This window comes from Pelophylax lessonae (genome assembly GCF_965119305.1).
Source record: "Pelophylax lessonae genome assembly, chromosome: 1".
NCBI classification, from domain to species: Eukaryota; Metazoa; Chordata; class Amphibia; order Anura; family Ranidae; genus Pelophylax; species Pelophylax lessonae.
Genome location: NC_138768.1, coordinates 580,232,362 through 580,247,649, shown reverse-complemented (window position 1 = coordinate 580,247,649; position 15,288 = coordinate 580,232,362). Strand labels below are relative to the sequence as shown.

The 15,288-nt window shown below is 41.2% G+C and overlaps 1 protein-coding gene across 1 annotated transcript in view; it reads left to right on the top strand.

The window, feature by feature from the left end:
- LOC309548612 (ovochymase-2-like) overlaps positions 1 to 15,288 on the top strand; it is a gene marked incomplete at its 5' end in the record, with an annotated part of 139,578 nt that overhangs the window by 99,327 nt on the left and 24,963 nt on the right. The window contains 5 exons of the mRNA XM_082248589.1: positions 486 to 626; positions 1,996 to 2,232; positions 3,858 to 4,040; positions 7,803 to 7,894; positions 10,720 to 10,814. Coding sequence (XP_082104715.1) covers positions 486 to 626; positions 1,996 to 2,232; positions 3,858 to 4,040; positions 7,803 to 7,894; positions 10,720 to 10,814 — 748 coding nt within the window. The remainder of the gene's footprint in view (positions 1 to 485; positions 627 to 1,995; positions 2,233 to 3,857; positions 4,041 to 7,802; positions 7,895 to 10,719; positions 10,815 to 15,288) is intronic.

The following is a 15,288-nucleotide window of genomic DNA, read 5'->3' as shown; positions in this document are numbered from 1 at the left end:
GTTTAGAGGCAGTCAAGACCATCCATATTAGATCATCTACTGACTACCATTTGCCTGGCCTTTTCTTTAGAGGGACCAGATTATAACCATTCAATGTCAATTGGGCAATCAGTCAGGTCCCTAAAATGCTGGTTATGGGGGCTAATAACAAAACTGGGGTGGCCAGTGTCATAAATGACTTCTTGTCTACTATGTATAGGGTGATAAGTAGGAAGAACCTGTAGGTACAATGTAAAGAAAGGACATGAGGGAAAATACACTCTGACTAAGCAGCACTGCAGACTAAGGACAACATGCACCTGTCAGGAAAATCAGTAACGGAGCCCATTTTCTGCATAAGAACCCTCTTCAGTCTTTGGTCACCAGCAAATACATAAACAGCCCCACTAAAGCAAGACAGCATCTCATTTTTACTCTCTGTGTGATTTGTGGTTACTAGCATAGTTTTTATTTCTAACACGTCACTAATTCTTCTGATTTAATAGGTACACATTGTGGAGCCTTTACACCAAGAGAACTTGTTAGTTACAGCAACACATTATCGGTGAGATTTATTTCCAACAGCAGGGTAGTAGATACTGGATTTTCTGCAACCTGGGAATTTGTGGATCCCATTACTATTCCGAGTAAGTACAGCAAAATCTAGATTTTATAGGCTGTCATGCTTAGAGTTTAAGCACCTAAACTGAATATTTTTATTTTTAATTTGACTTCAGGGTTTACAATATTTGCTTCAAAGTTGTTATTTAGGTTGCATTCACAAACACGGCACCCCAACCGTAGCAAATAGATGTGAATTTTTCACATAGGAAACCACACAAAGCTTGACTGTTTAAAAAGGTGCATGAGCTACTTTGCCACTTGTGTCACACGTAGGGCAGCCCATTAAAATGAGTGGGCTGTCTGTTGTGTGTAGCACAAAATTGTGCAAAAAATGCACAAAAATGTGCATATGCCAGTCCTGGTGTGAATGGGTTCCTAGGCACACAGGACATTTTTTTTCCTCCCCTCGATACCTTTGCTCCTGGTGAGGGAAAGCCAGCTTAAAAATGCATTTATGCAAGTTTAGATGTAAAAGTAGCACACAATGTTTTAGGTTGCAAACCGGAGTATCTCTAACTTCCCTGAAGATGCGGCACCTCAACCGTGGCAAACAGATGTGAATTTTACATGTGGAAAACTACACAAAGTTTGACTGTTTAAAAAGATGCATGAACTACTTTGCCACATGTGTCACACACATAGGGCAGCCCATTAAATTGAATGGGCTTCCTGTTCTGTGTAGCACAAAATTGTGCAAAAAAAAATGCACAAAAATGTGCATATACCAGTCATGGTGTGAATGGAGCCCTAGGCACACAGGACTTTTTTTTTCCCCTCACCTGGATACCTTTGCTCCTGGGGAGGAAACACCAGGGCCGTCTTTAGTATTGATTTGACCCTGGGGAAATATTTTCTTGAGCCCTCCCAAAACCACTTATTAACTATTTGCAGGCAGTGTGTGCTCAAGGGGCAGCTGCTTTGGGCCCCACAACAATGACTGGACCCAGGGCAGCTTCCCCTTTTGCCCTGTGTTAAAGACGGCCCTGGGAAACACCAGCTTAAAAATGCATTTTGGCAAGTTTAGATGTGCTTTTATTTGCATTTAATTGTCCATTCATTCCATTGGCCAGATTATGAAATCATTCTGGCCGTTGGAATGAATGAAAGCTCAAGCGCTAAATGTTTAGGCTAATTTATACACATTTAGGCACATTCAGCCCTTTTTCTACCCAAACGCTCCCTTCCTGAATGCGCTGGGGTGCATTTTATTTTATTTTTTTAGCCTCTAAACATTCCTCTTCTAATATGCCTGTAAATGCCTATGTGGGCATGGCCACACAGGATAACATAGAAAGGCTTGTCATGTCCTTGGGCTTTGGTTCGTCATACCTGTTTTAAAGTCTTTTATAAATGGATGATGAACAACTCAGTGTTGTGTTTATTTCCCGCCAGGCATTGCTTCTTGTGGAGGTCATTTCAGCTCTGACAAAGGGGAGATTATTTCACCAAACTGGCCCAATGCCTCTTACCCTGCAAGCCAAGCATGCACATGGAAAATTAATGTTCAGACTGGCAAACAAATCCATATTGTGTTCAAAAACTTTATACTGCAGGTGGCAAATCTTTTAGGAAACTGCCAGGACTATGTAGAAATATTTGATGGAGACAAACTTGGAGCAAAAAGGTTGGGTAAGTGATCATACAGTTAATCCTGAATATATACTGCGGATGTCAAAATACTATTTCAGATGTAGCACTACCTCCGCAGGAGCTGCTGGTAACTGTCTCTCCTACTCCTGCACCGCTGGGCAACATGCATTCTGCACTTGCATGCAAACACAAGAAGTCAGCCCCTTGGCTTTGTGTTAATGTTTTATTAAGGGTAACAAGTTGGATGGGGTGAAGGGAATTATGGGATGCCAAATTTGAATCAAAGAACAAAAAAAGGGACAACTATCCTCTTTTCCGGACACTGAAACTCTGTGAAGAAAAAAAATGCAAAAGCCCCTTAAGGACTAAGAACTCTCAGTCCCTTGGGAAGTAGCACAAGTGTTGTAGGTTGCATACCAGAGTATCTCCAACTCCTCTGTAGACACTGATCCAAGCTCTACTGACTGCAGTAACTACCAGCCCACCTGGCTGCTCCTTTACCAGCCCACCTGGCTGCTACCAAAGCTCTCCCAGGGCAGAAAAGATATAAGCACAATGCTGTTTTCCAAAAAGGCTTGCTGCATGTGTCAGTCTCTCCCCTTGTAAGTCCCTGAGTGTGCTGATGTACTCACACTGTCTCCTTTGCTCACGCTGCTTCTTAGGTAAGATTCCTTTCAAACCGCACTGCTGTCAAGATCCTCCCAAGCCAACTTGAGTTCCAGCCTGAGGCAGAGTCCCTCCCAAGGCTAGGGGTTCCCCTCTAGGGCCACTGACCATCTTCTCAGCACTCCATCTTCCATCCAGCTCCCCTGCTGGCATGGCTCATCCATATTTAAGGGCTGGCTCAGCCACTCTGCCAGGCCCACTACCTGAGGATTGGCCAGGTTTCCCTAAGTATGCAGGTCAACCCTCCTGACCTCCACCCACTAACTTCTAGAAGTTTTTCCAAACTTCCAGAATCAAGGGGAGGCGCCAGGGACCTGCCAGTATGAGTCATCCAGCCTGACCTGCAATTAACTTTTGATCCAAATTCAATTTTACCATGACCCAATAAATTTGCCTGCACTATTCTAGTAGCACACTAGAAAGTGCTAAACAGAAATAGGATGAAGCCTTTGAAATCTGATCACTTTCAGATCCTATTTTATCACTCTCATCAAGAACTGCTTTCTAAATATGCAGGGTATCCTTCTTAAACCTGGAGTGTAAAGTTAATGCGTTATTATTAAAACTAAGCTCCAGACAAAAATGCAAAACAATATCATTCTGTTAAGCTAGTCTTGTGATTGACACCACCCTTTCCACACTACCCAGGTGTAGGATGACACCACTCCAGTCTGCTTACTGAGCAGTGAATTATCATTATTATCACTGTCCAATCAGCATGTTAATGACCCAGGATGCTATTAAGCTGGATGTGGAAATAGTAGTTGAAATTCCAGGCAGTGCAGTGTTGCAGAGGGGTGGGTGTGAATCACAGGAATGGTTGAACACAAATAAAAACATTTATCAGAAAAATAAATTCAGTACTGTATATGTTTTTTAATCAAGTATTGTTATATGTATTCATAAGGTTCTACCTCAAAAATTGTTGACTTTTTTTTATAAAACCAGTCAAATTATTTTTAAAAGCTTCATAATGTGATTTCTTCTTTTATTTTCAGGTCAGTATTGCGGTTCTACACTTCCACCAACACTGATCACAACAGGCAATACTGCCGTTATTAAATTTGTCAGCAATCATATTCAAGAACGGAGCGGCTTCTTTGGGTACTGGACAACTAATCTGACAGACATCCCTTACTCTCCCCCAAGGCAACCCAATCCATGGGACAATCTTAAAGTTGGTGAGTGAATAGTCAGGTGTAGATTTGACATGCAGCATTTTTTAATAAGAGTAATTTATTTCAGTTGTTTATGTAGGACACAAGGTATGAGTATGAAGAGCTTTCATACTTTCAATGAAAAGTGGGAAATACCTTCAGCATGCAGATAGTGTGTGATGTGCCATTTTTAGCGCCTGTTATCCTCCTGGCAGGAATTTTAGCAAACCTAGAATGCTTGGTTTGTCATCTTAAAAGAAAGCTTGCAGCTTCAAGATTTTAGAGCTGTGGAGTGCGATAATAATGAATGAGAGAAGAGCCTAAGTGACCTGTCAAAGTCATATGATGGGCCCCACTATGGATGGACTCCAATTACAGAACCCCCTGTGCTGGGCCAATGCAATCTCCACACCACAGCCCGCATCTTATGAATGGGCTACAAAATGCAGGCTGCAGTGTGCGCAACATAATGGAGTATAATAATAAGTGGATAGTGGATAAGTTGGTTGAATGATCTTAGGACTATTTTATATTCTCATCTTTTCTCAAATGTGGAGAATGCTAAAATCTCCCTCCTTCCTACAAGGGAAAAATAGTCCTGCTTATAATGAAAAACACTGATTGTTTAAAAAAAAAAAAAAAAATGCAAAATCGAAGTCAGCCCAGCATAACACCACTTTTTGTCAAGAAAGATGGCCGTTGGCATTTATTTCTAGTAGCAGAATCAGCAACTGATGCAGGCTGCCTCAGAATCAGATCTTGTAGATGATTATGGAATCTGCCCATACTCAAACAAGTTGCTGCAACTGAATGCTGCTGAATTAGTTGCTGTATACCTATACATAAAGGGTCCTTTCACACGGGTGGTCCAATTAGGTCTGCCTGTCAGTTTTTCAGGCGAACCTGATTGGACCTTCCATTCATCCCTATGGAGCGGTGACATGTCCACTGACACCCGCCACTATCCGATCCTGTCCGCCAAAGCCAGACCGATGGTGCCCCTATTTTCCATCCGTCCTGGAGGATCGGATCAGATCGGATAAGTTTGGGTGAAAACGGACCGCCTCCCCATAGAGGAAAGCAGGACTCTGTCCGTCTCTGCTCTGCACAGTGATTGGAGACAGACCTGTCATCCGCCTGCTCAGCGGGGATCAGCTGAGCGATCCCCCACTGAGCAAAGCGATGTCTGTCGAGCCGTGTAAAAGGACCCATAGTGTTTTAAAATACATGAGGACTCGATTTACTAGGCTTTACCCAGTGATGTTAATTTTCAGCCATGTGACTGTTATTTTCAAATCTTACTGGCTTCCTTAACCCTTTTGAGCCTATTGGATAACTGAGAACCTGCACAGACCTACGTAATTATTATTATTACTGGTATTATATAGTTCTGTCAATTTATGCTGCACTTTACATATTGTACAGAATACAAGAAAGGTATGGGAGGTCTTGTAATAGTTATAACATGGCACTATCCCCCTATAATATCACGATAGAAATAAAGAAATTTCCCATGTAAGGGTAAAAAGGGTGATTTTAATGTGCCACAAAAATTAAAAACAAACAGAATTCATAAAATTTGATTTTTATTTTCACATTAAAATCAGCAACACTGTCTTATCTGATAAGGGGAAGTCCCTGATGTGTGCCTAGAGATCTGTCTTGTGTCGCCCATGTTGTTGCCTTTCCTTGTCCCCCCCCCCCCCCCCCTTTTTTTTTTCTCTCCTCTCCTCTCTCTTCATCATTCCCCTCTGCTTTCTTTGCTGCTCTCTGCTTTCTTTCCTCTTGTTGTGTCTCTGACACCTTGAAAAGTTCAGGTAGTGACAGTTGGGAAGGTCTTGTTGCTCTACTGATATTCCTGTAGAAGTTTAGGTGCCTTATTATGCTATGTTCTTGATGATGTCCTAGGGCTTTCTTCTGGGAATGGGGGATGGTTCTACTTTGTGCACTTATTTGGACTTTGTCTTGATTATGCACTCTGCATTGATGGTATTTACACCTTGTGATTGTTGTACTTTTTCTTACTATGTATGCCTATGTTTACTTTTCCACTGTTCTACCTTTCTAAATAAAATATTTGAAAAAAATAAATAAATAAATAAATATATATATATATATATATATATATATATATATATATATATATATATATCAGCAACACATAAAACCAGGTATTCTCAGCTGCAGGCGTTTTGGAAAAAATATATATCTCAACACTCATAGACAGGGCCGCTGATAGGGGGGGGGACCACCAGCCCTCTTGTAGGGGGCCCGAGCACACAGGGGGGCCCACACAGAGAGGGGGATTAGTGATGCACAACAAATACAGAAATCTTCCTCCAGCACCTGAATCTGATCTCTGTCCCTCTCCCTGCTATAAGCTTTTACCTGCTGAGAAAGAGACAGTTGTCCCTCACTAATCCCCCTCCCTTGTGTGGGCCCCCCTCCCTCCCTTCCAGCACTTATCTCTTCTCAGGAGTTTATTTGTAAATTGTAACTTTGTTTCTCTCTCTCTGTCTCTCTGATCTCTGAGCTCCAACTGCCCAGCCTGTATATTTTTCTCATCTCATCTTTATTTAACATATTTTTTTTTTTAGATTTAGCAGGGATTATGCGAGTTATGTTATATTTGTGTCTGCTAATAGTGATTTTGTTGTCATTTTAGCTAAATATATCTTTAATATTTTCTTGGGGGGGCCCTGCCAGGTAGTCTGTACGGGGCCCCGCCATTTCTAACAGCAGCCCTGCTCATAGAAGAAGATAGGTGGATCAACTTCGTTATTTACTCTTTAGAATCTCTATTTAGGGTCCCTATGCGCAATGTGCAGACCCCCCGATTTTGTATTTGGGCTTTGCTCAGCTTACCTTGGTGTCCTTTTATACATCTTTTATATCATTACATCTGTAGCCTGGAGTAACGCAAATGCTCTTTGGGATCCTATATAGGGATTGATGTTGTATACTGACACACAGGACTCTTATATTGGGGCTTTTGCAGACATATACATTTTCTATTTCTTAAAACCTTTTGGGACCTTTATTGATTGTACCCAGTCGGTGGCTGCAGAATTCTAAAGAGTAAATAGCAAAGTGGATACAGAGGAAGGTATTTTCAAACAAAATGCGTCAATCCACCTATACTCTTCTATAGAGTGTTTATATATATTTTCTTAATACCAGATTGCAGCAGAGAATACATGTTTTTATGTGTTGCTGATTTTAATGTGTTTTTTTATTTATTTTTGTAGCACATAAAAATTCCCTTTTTCCCACTATTCCCTGGTAGCGGGTACATGGGAAGTTTCTATATTTCTTTTTACATATTGTACATTCACATTAGTCCCTGCCCTCAAGGAGCTTACAATCTAAGATCCTGTGCATACAAATTCATACAACGTACTAGGACCATACTTATGATTAAATGCTGCAGAACATTTTTTATCTTAATAGCTCTATTTATCTGTTCATGTGAACTGTGTTAGTTTAACACATGGACACAGCTAAAAATAACTGGCACGTTACAACTATGAGTACTTATTCAAGTGTTAGCTGTGTAAATAGAGCCTACTATTGTGTGATTGGTGCATGTAATGCCCAGATTAGTTCCATTTCTACACAATCAATTTTCAATGAGTACAAGGTGAAATAAAAATTCTACTTTGGGAAATACATCAATAGCTTGTAACACATCACTATAACACAAGAAAAAAGGATGCATGGGTGTAAAATATATTGCTTGATGTGAACTAATACTGTAAATTGCTGTTTGTAAACCTTATTTACTAGAATGGCTAAGCAACTGTGATGCACAATCCAAACCATCTGTGGCTGTAAAATCTGTACAACACTTTTCTTCAATGTGGCAAGTATCTGTTCAGGTGAGCACTGTCTCCATCTTCTGGTGATGTGGTATTACTGCAGAGAGTAATAGATTCCTTTTCATTTTTTTACCCACTTAGGTTCCTTTCACATATTGGCGTTTCGGATCGCTGGCAGAAGTTTCCGAACCATTGCAAGTTGCGTGACGCCCGAGCGATTACCGTGACTTGCAATGATACCCCAAATGCGGCTTGATTTTGCCACAATAGTCGCCTGAAGAATCGCTGTAAAATCGCGCAAACAGGGGTGGGCGGCAGGCGTCCCGCGGGTGACAATTCTGCCCACGAACCGAAACAAATATACAGTATATGAATAAATCAGGCCTAGGCCAGGACCAGGCCTATTCCTGACACTTGTTAACAAGTTAAATCAGTAATTTATGCTAGAAAATTACTTAGATCCCCAAACATTATATAATTTTTTTTTAACAGAGACCCAAGAGAATAAAATTGAGATTGTTGCAATACTTTATGTCACACTGTATTTGCGCAGCAGTCATACAAATGCAATTTTTTTTTAAAAAAATACACTTTTTTTAACTAAAAAATAAGAAAACAGGAAAGTTAGCCCAATTATTTTCTATAATGTGAATGATAAAGTTACGCCGTATAATTTAGATACCCAACATGTCATGCTTCACAATTGCACACGCTCGTAGAATGGCGACAAACATTGGAACCTATAAATCTCCATAGGCGACGCTTTAAAAATTTCTACAGGTTACCAGTTTAGAGTTACAGAGGAGATCTGGGGCTAGAATTATTTCTCTTGCTTTAACGATTGTGGCGATACCTCACATGTGTGGTTTGAACACGGTTTACATATGTGGGCGCAACTTGCATATGCGTTCGCTTTTGTGCGCAAGCTCAGAGGAACGGGCGCTTTAATTATTTTTTTCTTATTTATTTTACCTTTTATTTTTACACTGTTCCTTTAAAAAACATTTTTTTATCACTTTTATTGCTATTACAAGGAATGTAAATATCCCTTGTAGTAGAAATAAGCAGGTCAAGTTCTCTTTAATGTGAGATCTGGGGTCAATAAGATCTCACATCTACCCTTAAAAGCAAAAAATAAATAAAAGTGTCAGCAAGAAAAGAAAATGGGCCTTTTAAGGCCATTGGGAGGAAGCGACGTATGACGTCGCTCCGATCCTCCAAGGCCATAGAGTTAAATGGGGGCCATCTTGCCCTCACTCGACTTTCTGCACAGCACCTGAGAGGACCGGATCGTTTTTCCCACTACTGACGGCATTGGTAAGCTGGGAAAACTACCAGGAAACTGCGGGGGGTGGCGGGGGGGGGGGGTGCAGAACTCCCACTGCCTACAAAAGTTATTCCTGGAGAATCTGCCGCTGGCACCACTTTTATGTGAAAGAGGACCGCCCGCCCTGTAAGAAAATACCGGTAGTTAATGTGAAAGTAACGACGTAAAACTGCGGAAGTGGTTAATAAGTAGTATTGAACCCCAAAAAAACTAAAATATAATATATTATGGCTGCATTGGATTTCTTTTCTTAGGCATTTTCCCCTCTATTTTCACTTGTTGGTCTGGCCAGTAACACACCTCCTGTATTAGAGTGGCTCCACTCTGGATGAAGGAGCACAGGGGCACCTTTAGACAGCAACATTGTCAGTCTGGGAGGAGGGGAGTGTTAGAAGTATTAGCAGATTTAGATACAATAACAAATTAAAGCAAAACTAAAATAAATAAAAATCTGATCATTGTTAGCACCCCTGCTAGTGTTAAATGGTTTGTCTAATCTCTGTAACTGATACATTATGCTGGAGAGCTTATTCTTTGGAAAAACAGACTTACTGGCTGGATCACCAGATGAAAATAGAAGAAACCCTAAAAAAGAAAATAAATGCAGCCATCATAGCTAAGAATTAGTAAGCTGCAATACAATAAATGCTTGTTTTTGGGTTTAATACTGCTATGTAGTGCAATAACAAGTTTTATGATTAGTTTGTATTATTAGAGAATCATTCTGCTGTTCCCGTGCACTTAACATTTTAAAATAAGGACAAGCTGATCATGTACTGTGCGTTAGCAGGTGAAGATATACTATATAAAGTAGTATTATTTTAATCTGTTTTCAACAAGAAAATGAGGCCCATTTACACATTCACATTCAAGTGCGTTGTTAACATATGTTATTTTGTCTATTAATGTATGTTGTGTTATTTATTTGGATTGGTTGCCAATACAACAGAGCACACAAAAAATAGACAAGCACCATTTTTTCCAAATCAGCACACCACAACACATGGTATTGCATTACCGTGTGTTGCGATACAATGCAAGTTGCTACGTTCTGGAGGTGTGTTGGGGTACCATTCCAAATGAATGGTAACGCAAACTCCGTTAGCTGTGAGACTATATTACCCAAGGACCACATTACCCGTGAGGAATTCTGTTACCAAGGAGGACTAAATAACCAGTTAGTGTAAATTGCCAAGATTATGTTACCAGTGAGCAAGAGGGATAACTATGTTACCCAAGGACCACATTACCAGTGAGGAATTCTGTTACCAAGGAGGACTAAATAACCAGTTAGTGTAAATTGCTAAGATTATGTTACCAGTGAGCCTTTGTTACAAGAGGGATAACTATGTTACCCAAGGACCACATTACCAGTGAGGAATTCTGTTAATGGAGGCTACAGTATCATAGTAAAACATGAATATATTACCAGCAGGGAGCAATTTACTAGTTGGGCTGTTACCAGAGTTAGAAAGTACATTACTATATGCAAGTTCATGCGGATACTGGATGTTACTTTTGCCTTTTTTTTCCTAATTGATTTCTTTTCTGGTTTCAGAGTCAAACCCAACCATTCCTGACATACAAACATAGGTGTGGAGGATCACTACTAAACTCCCAGTGGGTTCTGTTACCTGCTCATTGTATGGATGTGTAAGTGTACCTGTACATTATCATCTCAGTGAAATGATCATGCCATATGCTCATTGTGAATCATTGCTATATTTTTTTATGATAATAGTCGTTGGCTTTTAAATTTAATCTGAATGGTGTTTGTCTACAGCCAAACACAGAGCTCTCAGTTACACCTGAAGATTATAACAAATCTCATAACTGATAAATCATGCTGTGTGTCACAATATTGGTCTCTAAAATGCTATCTGTGAGGTCTCCATTAAAAACCCTGGCACCTTTTCCCTGCTCTTTTTATACCCTTTTTTCAAATCCATAGTATACTTTATAAAACAGAGGGTTTAAACTTGATTGGCTGCTGTGAGATAACTCATGAATTCTTTTTCAACACTCCTTTAGAAATGAGGGCAGTTTTAGAGTTTAAAAAAAAAAAAAGTTAATACATGTATAATTAAAATAATATATTGGAGTATTACGTTTTCCAACACAAAACTGACTTCCTATCTACTAATGTCAACAATTTTCACATTTAAAGTCTAATTTGTTTCTGGCCCTTAACCCCCACACCCCATCTAAAAGCCCCTTCTGCCACTGGGCTCTGCATTGTGGCGTTGTCTAAACCTGAGTGTACTGATAAAAGTCAGCAATACTGCAGGTCCAGAACCATGGCTATAGCTGCAGGTGTAGCCCTGTCTCTAAGGACTCACTTTGTCAATAGGTAGGAGTTACCTCATTACTAGGGCCACTGGGTGTCATTAGAATTTACACTTTCCAGCGATTTCACCACAGAAGGGTTTAATGCTGAGGGATGGATCATCAATGTCATCTGCTAGGTCCTTTTCCATTCAGCATCAAGGAGGCACCTTCACGCTGCTGCTCCTAGTTGGATAAGAACTCTCATCGGTTTATTCCTGCTGCCCATCTACAGTGACTTGGTCACCCTATGCTGCCTGACCCTACTCCTGTTACCTAAGCTGACAGGTTCATAGGCATCTAAGGCCTAGCTTTTTATCCTAAACCACTTGTGTTCTGACTTGTTTGATTCTAGACATGATGGACAGTCCCACTGTACTAGGTGCATTTAGCTCACACTCCACTAGAGGTTCTATTGACAGCTTGGAATTTTGCTGTCTGCTAGAGTCTATGCCATTCTATTAGTCTTCTTTATTTGCATTGGGCATGGCAGTCTCCTCTGCTTTTTCCTTGGAAATTTTCACTTTACTAATGCAGGGTTATATTGGCCAAATCCTTATTCAATCTGCTTAAGGCTTTAAAAGCCTCTGAGCCTTCAGCTGCTAAGACCAAACCTACAGTAGAGTTGTCTGCAATTCATCCTAAACTAAAATAGACTATACTTGAATCAGTATGCTAGTATCAGTCTAGACCAGTGTTTTTCAACTCCGATCCTCAGGGCACACTAACAGGCCAGATTTTAAGTATTACCTTGGGGAGATGCAGACTAGAATACTGCAATCACTGAGCAGCAAATGATATCACCTGTGATGTATTTGTTTCCTTCAAACCTGGCCTGTTAGTGTGCCCTGAGGACCGGAGTTGAGAAACACTGGTCTAGACTCTTTTGGGGCTCCTAAGACTGCCAACACCTGGCAGTATATATCTTAACAAAGTACCTATCTTAACAAAGCATTGACTATCCCAGAGGAGGATGCACCTGTGTTTAAAGGTCCTCATCAACAAGCAGGCACTGTCTAGAAATCTGTTCTCATTGCCAGGCCTTGCAGTGCAACCTGTCTTGGCCGTGACCTTAGTCTGTCAAACTCTAGCTCATTGGGATATGGCCAGAAGAAATCTGATCACTATAGTAGTTGCTCCCTTGATTCTAGTGCAAATTGACATAGATTGGGCTACAGGGTGAAAGGGTTGTCGAAAGTCTCCCTCCTCGCCTTCTGTATCAGTCTCCTGCAAGTGAACTTGAGAAAGGCTCTTGATAAAATTTTGGGCAGCAGGTTCCTGCATGCAAAAAGTGCTTGCTTTGCACGCCCTTTGAGGAATAATGCCTTCTTGGAGTTGCCCTGGATGCTCTCATTAAGGCTATCGCCAGTGGCAAAAGTACACACCCTCCCCAGCAAACGAAGTCCAAGGCTCAGTCTTGAAAGACTCACCCCAAGAAGAATGTTTATTACTTGTCAGCCTCAAGAGACAAACCTAAACCTGGCACGCAGTCTGCCTGCAAACCTGGACTTTCAAAGTCCCCCAAACCTTCCAATAAATCTTCTTCAGAATGAGGGATGCTCTCGCTTTCCGAAGTAGGGTGATGTCTGTTAGCTTTTGCAGACACTAGGACAACCAACATCTCAGATGCTTGGGTATGGAAAGTGATTTACAGGGGCTAAAAGCTTTAATTTTGTCTCTGGCCCCCTCCCTGGCTCATAACTTTCAACCTGCCTTTGTCACTGCACAGATTGACTAATCTTTATACAGCCTAGGCGGGGCTTCTGGAGCAGGGCATCATTGCACTCCTGTTTATATGTTCATCCAACCCATCTTGGATTCCACGAAACAGAGGTCCTCCAGTTTAGATAGTAGATACTTTGGTGGCTCCATGGAATTAGTACAATCTATGCTTTTCCTCCACTAAAATTGAATCCTTTGCAGGTTCTAAATGGAGGGCATTCCAGTAATTCTAACAGCTCCAGAGTGCCCCAGGCACATGTGGTACTCAGACCTGATAGGACTCCTGGCAGACACTGTGTGGGTACTTCTACATTGTTTATATATTTTGTCTCAAAAACTGATTTTCCTGTTTATGGTCACTAGCTTTAACAGCATGACTAGTGAAGCCCATGCTCTAAGAGACAGAGGCACTTCCAAATCGTTAATTGCAACTAGACAGCATTTGGACATCCTGACAGCCTCTGAATTCCTGTTTCCCTCAATAGGATAGAAAATATGATTTGTACTGTTTCTAAAATCCTTTTCTTGAAGTCCATCCAGGGAAACAGGTCTCACCCTCTGTGTTTATGATCATCTCTATACTACTTTGCTTTAAAATTGAAGCATGATAGTTGCTGGCAGTAATAAGCTGTGCTGGCCCACATTTTCTTTTTGCCAGTGTCCAATCCTCCTCTAGACAGCAGCATAACCCAACAGCCTCCAAATTCCTGTGCCCCACAATACATTTCAAGTAAAGTATTTTATGAGGAGTACAAAAATATCATTTTGCATGGGACCATTGCTATTTGTACATAATTTTCTTACTTGGCAGCTGCAAGGGAATGTTCTTACTCTGGGACAGTACGGCACTCACATAAAGATTTCTAAATTTGTGCTGTCCAGGAATACTGTGAGCATAGATCTTGATACCCCTGGGGTTGGGGGCAGAGTCCTGAGGATGAGCATTCCAACAAGTGCAGCATTTTTTTTACCTTTCAAGCCTAAGAAAAAAAAAATGAAAAGGTGAAGTTGGGGTCATAGCAAATCGCATTCCTGTAGCAAGAAGAGTTATAGAGGAGCTCTAGGCTCCTTCGGAAAAAATTAAAAGTCAGCAACTACAAATACTGTAGCTGCTGACTTTTAATATTAGGCCACTTACCTGTCCACCAATCCAGTAGTGTCTTCACCGGAGCTGATTTTTCAGTCACCTCTCGGGGGCTACCGCCACCATCTTGGCTAAGGGAAACCGGTAGTGAAGCCTTGCGGCTCCTCAGCTAGTTCTCTACTGCCCATGCACGAAGCGTGCTGCGGTTTGTGAATGGCCCGGTGGTGGGGGGAAGGAGGAGGGGGCAGAACTTCCGGCCTAGTTTTTCACAGTGAAGTCAGCCGGAAGTGGGAGCAGATACCTGTCAAAACCAGGTCCCCGCACCCCTCTCCCCCCGAAAAGTGCCAAATGTGGCAGGCGGAGGGGGGGAGGAGGCAAACAAGCAGAGCTTCCCCTTTTGGGTGGCGGTCCGCTTTAAGTATTTCTGGTGGCCAATGTCTTAAAAATGCATATAAGATGCATCTCTCTGGCCACCACTGACTGACAATAATTAGTCCCACCTCCTCATATGGTGAGGGTAGCAGAATTTCATACACATAGAAGCATTAAATACTTGTAACTTCTGGGAGCAGGATCACAGTGGCATGCCAAGACATGGGCCACCAGAAAGGTAAGTATATTCCCTTTTTTTTCTGTAGTTATTAATATTTGCTGTTTTGACCTTGACAGGTCAGTTTAAGCCTCCTGTGGCCTAAAATGACAGCGAAGATATAACCATCCAAACTCTCATTTCTGTTTGCCCTTTCATATGTATAAGTGTATGTTGTAATTAAAGTAGAACTATAGGCAAAGCTTTTTTCATTTTGGATAAAGCAAGACAGAGTTATAACCCCCGTCAGATTTTTTTTTTTTTTCGCCATGTGTGTCCCATTGGGAGATTTCCCTTCGCTTCCTGTCCTATTTGTAAATGTTTCGCGAACCCCAATCAGGTTCAAAATAGATTTCTTGCTGCTGGATCTGATTAAATAGGTAATTAGAGTGCATGTACGAGGATAT